The 10,565-nt window shown below is 37.6% G+C and overlaps 1 protein-coding gene across 1 annotated transcript in view; it reads left to right on the top strand.

Moving 5' to 3' along the window:
- LOC107040978 (sodium/potassium/calcium exchanger Nckx30C) overlaps positions 1 to 10,565 on the top strand; it is a 183,395-nt gene that overhangs the window by 124,171 nt on the left and 48,659 nt on the right. The window contains exons 4-5 of the mRNA XM_015261318.2: positions 5,548 to 5,816; positions 10,381 to 10,516. Of these exons, the coding sequence (XP_015116804.1) occupies positions 5,548 to 5,816; positions 10,381 to 10,516 (405 nt within the window). The remainder of the gene's footprint in view (positions 1 to 5,547; positions 5,817 to 10,380; positions 10,517 to 10,565) is intronic.

Raw genomic sequence — 10,565 nt, 5'->3', positions numbered from 1 at the left:
ACTGGTGGGTTTAGGACGTTGAAAGTACGTTGTCCAGTGTACAGGCTCAAATGCACCGATTCAACCTACTTTCGACGTAAATACCGTTTCTTTTTTCCATTTTTTTCCAGATTGTACGTTAAAATTAGGTTGAAACTAAACGTATCCCCAACGTTCCTCCACTGTACATTCTTTCCTTCCTTCCTCCCCCCTTCCCTCTTCACACTACCCGTTCCATTCTAACATCGATTAATTAATTAAATCATGCATAAATTAATCGGTAGAAGAATGGCAAAAATATAAATATTATCAACTCGGTGAAACAAAAATGGAAAAAAAAAGAAAAAACGGATCGGTACATTGGTTCTCGAGATATCCCTGCTTGTAGTTCTGCCGTGTTCCCTTTCGGTCACCCATCCTTTTTCTGGTTTTACTCGCTACTGCTCAAGCTCAGTGATCGCAGGATATCCCGGTATGCTTCTGAGCTGTACAGTTGCTTGTGGCGAGTTGTATTTTTTTCGGGTTTATGTAAGCAACTAATAAGAAGAAAAATAGGAAAAAACAGAAAGAAAGTAGGCAATAGAGTAATACAGGAAATGAAGAGAGAAGGAGCAGGGGGAGGAGATGAGAGGGAATTAGACTCCATATAGGTCTAAGGCGTCTAAGGGTCGGACCCTTCATATAAAGTCAGTGAGTGTGACATAAAGTCAGTGAGTGTAAAGATCCGATAAGTGTAAGAGTTAGTTGAGTCTGAAGGGTCACGCGAACCTGAGGGTCAGTTGAACCTAAGGGTCAAAAGAGTACGAAGAGTCAGTCGAATATAAGGGTCAGATAAGTAACAGGCTCAGTTGAGTTTAAGGGTCAGTTGTATTCAAGTGTCAGTTGAGTTTAAGGGTCAATTGAGTTTAAGGGTCAAATGAATCTAAGGGTCAGATGAGTATGAGAGCCAGATGGGTTTTATTTTATCAATAAGCGTAAAACCTTCAGCATAGGGCCAGATGGATATAAGGGTCAGTCGAGTCCGAAGAATCACACGAATCTGAGGGTCAAAAGGGTACGAAGGGTCAAGTGAATATAAGGGTCAGTTGAGTATGGGTCAGATAAGTAGAAGTCTTAGTTGAGTTTAAAGGTTAGATGCGTCTCAGTGAGAGTTGAGTTTAAGGGTCAGATGGGTCTAAGGATTAGTTGAGTCCGAAGGATCATGCGAATTTAAGGGTCTGTTGAGTAAAGGTCAGATACGCAAAAGCTTCAGTTCAGTTTAAAGATCAATTGCGTTCAAGTGTCAGTTGAGTTTAAGGGTCAGATGGGTCTAAGGGTTATTTGAGTCCGAAGGATCAGGCGAATCTAAGAGTCAGTTGAGTCTAAGGATCAAACTACAAAGGGTCAGGCGGATTTGAGGGTCAGTTGAGTGTGAAGGATCATGCGAATCTACGATTCAGTTGAGCCTAAGGGTCAAAAGAGTACGAAGGGTCAGGCGAATCTAAAGGTCAGATGAGTAAAAGGCTAAGTTGAGTTTAACGGTCAGTTCAATCTAAAAGTCAGATGACCTTTGGCTCACGTGACCCTCAGAATCGATCTGACCCTCAGACTCATTTGACCCTTATTCTCGTCTTAGACTCATCTGACTCTCAGGCCCAATAGGGCTTTCGCACTCATCTGACCCATACACTCAACTGACCCTTACACACGACTACAAGAAGGGTCTATATGTACCAAGAAGTAGGTTGCTTTAATCCGCAGATATTCTAGAAAAGCTCATTGGGAACTGAATTTGGAGATAATTTTTTAATGAATATTTTTGAATCTACCATTCGATGAAAAAAAATCGTACAATTTTTTTTGTACATGTGGTTTTGCTCTACAAAAAGATTTATGGAAAAATTTCTCTACTTCCTTTGATTCCAAGATATTTTCGAAAATAGTATATTGTGCATCAAGGGCGAAAAGTCAAGACTTTCCGTCCGAGGTGCACATGCAATTTTTTAACACGCCTGCAAAGGAAAGTTCGTATTTTGCTCTTTGATGAGCGGGAGCCCGAGTAGAAATTTTAGTATTTGGCTGGCCAGGCCCTGGTCCACTGTGCCGTAGAAAAGATCCGACCCTTTTACGGTTACCACATCAGAGCCTAATAGGAAATGTAACGCAAAGTATGATCAGGACCTGATTTCTAAACCTGATAAGGGTCGTGATAGGCGGCCTGGTTTCGCCATTACCTGGCATAGACTCTGCTACAAATTAATAAAATGCTACCTGAATTATTAAATTGGGCCAAAAATGAATAATAAATAAATAAATAAATAGTGGTCCCAGAATCGGTGGGTCGAGAAAAAAAAAGAAAGGAAAATCACCCAGAGCGGGACTTGAACTCGGGACCCTCCGCGTAGTAGTTCTGTATCCTATCCACTCGACCACCGTATCTTTCTTAACAATAATTGTGTTTTGAGTATATCAATAATACTCCCAATAAAATTATAGAATTGAACTTAGTCTAGAATAATATCAATTAGTATAATATTCCTGATCATTACCCCCCCACCCCTCCGACCCACTCCCATTTACCATTTCCACCCCGACTCTTTGTTTGGTGAAAATTTTTATCCGGACCATTATCATTGCCGGATCAGGTTCTCCGTATTGAACTTATAGAATTTTCGAAGTTAAGGATTCCCGGCATACCTTACCTGGTCCTGATCATGGCCGGATCGAGTTGGCCGTATCCTGTATACTCAACAAGCACGCGTGTTCAATCAAAACAGGCTGAAAAAGACCCCAGAATTTCCCTTATCAGACATGCCTGATGTCACTTTAATTTTTCTCTATTACGGTACGCTCAAAAGGCCCTGACTGGGGCATGATGAGGCATGCCTGCTTAAAGTTTGGAATTTATTGGTGAGGTGAACATGCAATGGTCCCCTTCAGGCCCTGATCTGCCATACCGTAATCAGGCATACCGTATCGATACCGGAGCAGGGCCTTCTCTGCCAAAAGGCCTGCCTGACGAAATTTCTACTCGGGAGGAAAGTACTCACTTTCCTCGCGAAGTCTTTACTTTCCGCCCTTGATGCACAATATACTATTTTAGTAAGACAAAAAATGTGGTTTTTGATACTGCTGCTACGTTCACCTCGTGTCAAAAAGTATTTTCATTTACTTGTAAACGAAAAGGGCACAGTTCGGCCGCTCGCTGAACGTAACATCACTGTTAAAAAATATTGTTCAACACATGTGAGTGTGCAGTTGATTACACGAGCTGCAAATTCCGTCTCACTCGTTTCGAAATATACTATTTATATTTTATTTGATACTTTGGTATTATTGAAGTACAATTCTCGATTTGACACTCGCACCCTTCTTCTTCTTCTTCTTCCTCATGGCTCCAGCTGCATTGGCTATTCGGCCGTTATCCCTCTACGGGACGGTTCAGGAGTTATTGGTAAGGTAGATAATCCAATGGCAAGGTGATTTGTTCTGCATTACCATGGGCCGTCTGACTCTTTTAACTGTACCCCATTCGGGCTAGGACTGCAAGGAAAACCATGGAAAACCCCAGTCGTACAGCCGACCGATTGTGCAGAGCACTAATATGCCCTTCTGTCACACTGACTAGAGGGGCACATTAGGCCACTGCAGCGTGCCTACCTTCCGAAATTTCTGGACGAGGGTGTTTCTAAGCGGTCACCTATCCAAGTTCTAACCGCACTAAACGCAGCTGCACCTAACTCACCGAACCATTACGGTCGGTTTTACACTCGCACCCTGCCTGCCTCTCCCTCCTCTCTTTTTACCTCTCATGTTCCCCCCTCTGCTTTACCATGGGCCAACTTCCCCAACTGCTGCCATTTGGCCTGAACTGAGGGAAACCCACTGAAATATTATTATATTTCAGTGGGGAAACCACGGAAGACCTCAGTCATGCAGCCGGCCGATATTGTAGGAGTTCTAGTGTGTTCATCGGTCACACTGATCACATTGACTCGATGAGCACAGTAGCTCCCTACATTTTTTTCTAGCGCCAGTAGTCCCACGCAGAAAGGTGTACAGCTAAGCGGTCACCCATCCAAGTGCTAACCAGACTAAACGCTGCATTAGCTTGGACAACCGCAGGAGCTGTACACTACCCGTGTGACCACTACCGTCTTTCGAAATATACTATTTTCTCGCTAGTTCACCTCCGAACTCTTCAGAGCACCAAAATTGAAAACGGGGTTTGGTTAAGAAATTTTCTGATCTTTACTACTAAATGACCGTTTGATAGTTTCCAGTAGTTTAGTTGAGAGAATGTCAGACGTGTAACTGGGAGAGCTGGGTTCGAATCCCAACTGAGCGGTGCGGGATTTTTTTCTTTCTCAATTCTCATTCTCTTTGAATATTCAATCCCTAAAGGTGGTTAGACGGTGTTGTGAAGCGAAGTTGGAGAGAGAATTCCTATAGTTTCCAGTAGCTTAGTTGGGAGAGTGCTTTATATTCTTTGATTGATAAGCCCTTTTTTTATCACCTATTTTTTGGAGGGGCATTGAACATGAGCGACAATTTAACCAATGAGAGTGCTTGGTACAACCTGGGCTGATACGAAATAATCATCCTCCATTCGAGTATAAAATATATTTGAATCAAGTATATTTTATTTTTGATTCGAGTATATGGTGAAATTCACCTACTAGTTGTTGAAAAAAATTAATTACCAACCTGTTGTTGAATTTTAACAACTGCTTGGTGAATTTCAACAACTAGTTTATATATAATAATAATAATAATAATAATTTTCTCCGGGTACTTGAATGAAGTATATTTTATGCTCAATTCAAGAATATTCTTTTCCGTGTCCGTTTTACTATTTGCATATTAAATCACCTGAAGTTTATTTCGTAACATTTAAAAACGCGCACCAACAATTCGTATTTCCTTCCCAATACCACAAATTTAACAGATTTTTCCATCACCCTCCAGAAATAGCCATCGTTAACAAACTCAATACTTTAATTTGCACATTTATGCACGCAATTATTATGCATGAAAAGCATTCCAAATTTTATCATATACACAGATGAGATACGATGTACGTGGGGCCTTGGGGGGAACTATTGGTATTATGAAAATTCAGCCACAAATTTCGGGGTGAATAAATACACACACACACACACACACACATCTGATGGGTATATTCACTCCATTGGTATATTCACTCCATTGGCGGATAAATCTCGTTGAAAGGATCCTAATGGTCCAGCAGAATCCGAGCTATCGATCCGTCCTACTGCCTGAAACAGCCAGACCCACATCTTCCTTCCAGCCCCATCTGTGTTGGTTCCAGTGCGAATTTCGGTAATGACCCTGTATTCAATTCCAACTAATTTGAACCTCGACGATTAAAATTCAATTGACAAGTAAGTATTCCAATTGGGAGAATAGCACTTCCGTCCGCCGCAGACATATTCGATTAGTTACAGCATTTGGTGATAGTGGTGATAGGATTTAGGCGATTATACGCTTCATTAGATTAATATTTCAATTTTTTTCCAATGAAAGGACTTGGGAAATTGTTCTAATTATTTTTTAATGGATATGCAGGTAAAGTGGATGAGAAGGCGACGCAATTACACGCGATAGCGTCGTTGAAAGTGCTGCTGGATGCTACGAGGCCTCAGAATGGTGCAGCAACGTCAACATCGGCGCATTACTCAGGCAGTGCCTCCAAGGAAACAGCTTTACAATTACAGCAGGGATCTCAAGGTACTACGACCACAACCACTACGACGACAACAGCTGGGACCACTGTTGGAATTCAGGAACTTCAAAATGGCGGCATTGCGTCGGGACTCGATGCCGGACTTGAATCGGTTCGTACTACTTCTTTTTACAGTAGTGTGGCACACGGGAAGAATATTAAATTATTCCTTACTGTGGAAACACAGTAATTCTTAATAGGAAAAATCGAATGCAGGACAATACCCGCTACATTCGAAAATTTACTGTTTAAAATTATAATTTCAAAAGCAAATGAAAAACTACGGGTGACAAAATAAAATATGGTGGAGTCTGTTGGAAACATTACTGTTGAACATAGTAAAAATTGAGAGGCGCTAGAGTAGAAAGTGCTAGCATAAAAGTAAAATTCAATTTCATACGAGTATAATTTAGGAGGGTAAACATGAATTTTTACTGGGTCGGTTTGAAAAATATTCCCCTCCCTTTCCAAAATAAATATTCTTGGAAGAGAATGAGAGGGATTTCTGAAATCAGCGAAGGAAAGAAGCATTTTTAATTATTTGTTATCATCCTTGAAAATTGTTTTGTAGGAATTTTGCTTCACGTATGTTCATTCTGAACAAGAAGGGGGCGGAGGAGTGACCGAATTTTTGAGAATTTTATAACCCTCACCCGAAACTTGGACCGGAATAAATGTAAACTTAGGCGTACTTGGCGGGAGTTAAAGTCCCGGTATAAATAGCCTCATACTAATTTCTGCTATTTCGTCAAGTAAAATGTAGAAGACACGAGACCATAAATCAAAGTTTTAAGGGGAGGTTCACCTCGGGGAAAAAATTTTTCGTTTTTCAAAAAAAAAATTAGAGACTGCGATTTTTCGCGTGACTTTTCCTCAAGAATCTGATTTTATCGGTCAAAATTAGGGATTGAAATGTGTTTTGATCGAAAAGTAAACTTAACACTAATCCCGAACGTATTTTTTAAAATAGTTTTTTGAATATGATCACAAATTTTGGCCTGTGAACTATAAAAAATGCGGGAGAAGATATATTTTGAAATATATTCGTTTATCAAAATTTCTGTTAAGATATTAGGAAAAGAAAATCTTGTCCAAATATTATGTATAAACTTTATTTATTAACGCTAACTCTATGTTTAGTGGTCCTCATACATGTACCTAGAATTTATTACTCAATAGTTGAGAGGGCTCCTCTCAGTAATCCAGATTTCGCCAGCGCAATTCCTCCCTAAAAATCGAATAGGTTCATTTTTTTGTATGGGTTCCATTAGTTTTCGATTCTTTTTGTGAAAATTCTCTTGTTTTAATTGATACTCATAAAAAATGTTAAGAACATAAGGGATTCCACGGAAAATAACGACTTTTTTTAGTTGACCACTAAACTGAAAAATGTATCTTCTCTCGCATTTTTCATCAGTAAGGAACGAAAATTCATGATCATATTCAAAAAACTATTTCTAAAAAAACTACGTCGGGAATTTTTTCCAAGTTGACTTTTCGAAACGAGATTGAATCTTTAATTTTTAGCGGTCGGAGACAAGTTTGACCTACAAAATCGGATTCCTGAGGAAAAAACACGCGGAAAATACTATTTTTAATTACCGACGGCGGTGGTTGTGTGGTTAGAGTGTGGGATTGGCATGCGGGAGACCCGGGTTCGATTCCCGGCTGGGGGGAGCCACAATTTGTGACACTCTAAATCTCACGATTGCATTTGTCGAGCGGGAGTCTCGGAAGAGACGACTGTACCTGGGCAGGTTTTTCCCTCAAATGAGGTTTTCAAATCAAATCAAACAAATCGTAAAAACGCGAAAGGGTATATGAAAAGAAAAATAAATTTTTACTACTGCTAATTTTTTGTTTCTCGAAAAACGAAGACATTTTCACCGCGGGGTGAACCTCCCCTCAAATCATATAAAAAAATTACAATTTAATATCATCAAAATTCATACAATTTGAGTAATTTTTCGTTGTTTAATTCTGAAAATTCGTGAAAAAATGAAGCATTTTTAAGATTCTGGAAAATGATTCTTTCTTCGGTGCATTTTATACTGTTTTGTTGGCCAAAAATTACTATGTTAGATCATAAAAAATGAATTTCACATCGCAAAAATTCGGTTAAAATAAATCAAATTTTCAAGGTTTACCGATATGCTCAACGATTACTATGTTGACGTAACAATTTTTAATTTTATTCTCCCTCCGTGTATGAGACGCACTACGCGCCTTATCCTGTTACGAGACACGGTGATATTGGCCTATCGTTCCACAAATACCATCCATTTATATCCATTCGTTGATAATTTATTGAAATAAGATTATATCACTGAAAAATAGCAAAAAGAATCGTTTCAAGGGAATGACATTCAGTGGGATTTTCAAATTTGTTCTGATAATGTTCTAATTTGTATACGAGTATGAAATCAAAATCAATAAATTTATGTATCACTTTTTCACAATAATTTTATCCACAGCGTGAAAACACGATTTTTAAAACGTTGAATGGTTTTTGTTCAAGAAAATCATTATTTCAGTCGATTTCTTTAGTTCAGTCGATGACTTTATCTGACTAATTGGGGGGAGTCAATATTTTCTTCATCGGCTACTGTATTTCCATTAAAATTTACTTCCATTGAGATACCAAGAGATTACACCAGAGGAAGAATAGCGGAAGGAAATTCAGTAGCGAAGGTGTACAACGATTTGAGTCAATTTTTTTTTAGAAAATGAAATTTTTACCAAAATTTGGATGACCTAAGATGACCACAATTGTTTGTCGAATTTCCTAAAAATGTTTGCAAATTTTGATATAAACTGTTTTACCGCTTCGCTACTGAATTGATAAAAGCACTTTGCGTATTATTGTGCCAATATTTTTGAGACGCAAAAAGTTAAAACAAATCATTGAACGATATTTTACGCCGGCGATTTCAAGGATTGCATAAATATGTCGATCTTTGTAGTTTCAGAGATATTGTTGAGATAGTTTAAAAATATCTCCAAATATCTCTGGGAGATAGAAATTTAGACAATAATGCTGGAAGACCTTCATTGTAGAGATCACGTAGAAAAGAAACATTTCTTTTAACAAACTTTACTTTATTAGATGTTATATCGCCACGTAATCAAACTCTAAAAGTTGACTTATAAGTTTAAAAAATTCTGTTCAAGAATAATTGAATTAAATTGTTACTGCGACAAATAAATTTTTATTCTCATAGATGAAACTGGTGGTGAGTCAAGTGAAAACTTGCTAATATGTGGGTGACAACCACAATCTGTTATCAGTAAGGACAGATATGCTATAGTTGGCCATGGATTTTTCTGAGTGGAATTTTATGGACTACACTGTTAAAAATTTTCGTCTGAATTTTCCGTGCCAAATTCCGGAAATTTTTATCCTATTCAAACTTCACTAAAATTTCAGGAAATCTTGTCATTGGAAAATCAAATCAAATTCCATTGAATTTCTGTTCAATTGATCTGGAAATCAATAAAATACTTGATTTTTCAGTTCAATTATTCTGTGAAAATTCTGGAAAATCTGGGAAATTCAGGAAAAAATTGAAAATGCATGTCATTTTGTATCTGCATATTCATATTCTACTGAAAATTCAATCAAGTTGTGAAATTTCCATCTTACCCCTACTAAAAACTCATGAATTTCTGTAAATTCTACTTGAAACTTGAAATTTCATAACCATTTTTTTTCCTAAATCCGATTCAATGTCTCTCTCAAGAGATTTACTATAATATCATCCATGAAATTTCAAAAAATTTCTAACAGTGGACTGAGGAAATCTGCTGACTTTGTTTTTCCAAAACTGCTAAGAAAAACTCACAATTTTATGGACAGTTCAGCAGTAGGTTTTAGGAGAGTGATATTGATTTTAATTTGGAAAAGAAAAATCATACAATTTGGCATTTTACTGAAAAAAAATTGAGCAGCAAAAAGGCGAGAATCACCTAATTTAATTGGACTTCCAATGATCACATAAAAATTCAGTGCCATAGTTCGATTAATTTTAATTAATTGAAAATTCATGTAAACATATCCTTGAATTTGCGACATTTCCATTTATTTTCATGCAATAATTTAAATGAAGCTAACAGTTTCCATAGATTTCTTTCATCAAATTGTGAATTTTCAATTACGAAATTCTTTGAAATGTCTGGGGAAGTGTCATTTGATAAGCATTGTACCAGAAATATTAGTCATAATTTTGTAACAGTGAACATATTTGTTTGAGAGGTACATGCAAAATGATCCCTATAGAAGTTTTCACAGATAAATTTGAACTACATTTTGCTAATATCTTGGAAAGATAGAATTGTAGGAAAAAAGGTCCGAAAACTTTTCCATTCAACTCATTAATACCAGCGATAATCGCAAAAGGATTTTCAATCTTTTCTAAATAATGTCCAATGTCTGAAAACAATATCATTGAATGGAAATATTTGTGAAAAAATATCAAAAACGTCTTCAATATTTGCGTGATAATTGGTCCAAGCAAATTGGATCTAGTTCCGTTCACCATTTCACCCCTGATTCATTCAATTCAATCAAACGAATTTGCATTAAACCCTTTCGTTCATTGAGACCTCATATAATTACATCGTCAAAGTGATGGTTGAAATTTCCTATTAAATTAATCGATTTTCTCAAATGATTCAAGGGTGAAGAAGACGATCCACCAGAGGCGCTGGACATGGCTTGGCCTAACACTGGAAAAAAGCGTCTCACCTACATTCTAGTTGCACCAATACTATTCCCCCTGTGGCTCACTCTGCCAGACACACGAACCCCGAGAGGTAACAATTAATATTATTGACAGGCAAATTATCCATTAATAGAATAATT

The sequence above is a fragment of the Diachasma alloeum genome, unplaced genomic scaffold, assembly GCF_001412515.2.
Source record: "Diachasma alloeum isolate Michigan unplaced genomic scaffold, Dall2.0 Dall_scaffold_00351, whole genome shotgun sequence".
Taxonomy (NCBI): Eukaryota; Metazoa; Arthropoda; class Insecta; order Hymenoptera; family Braconidae; genus Diachasma; species Diachasma alloeum.
The sequence above is the reverse complement of the archived record's forward strand: the minus strand, read 5'-3'. Positions and strand labels throughout refer to the sequence as shown.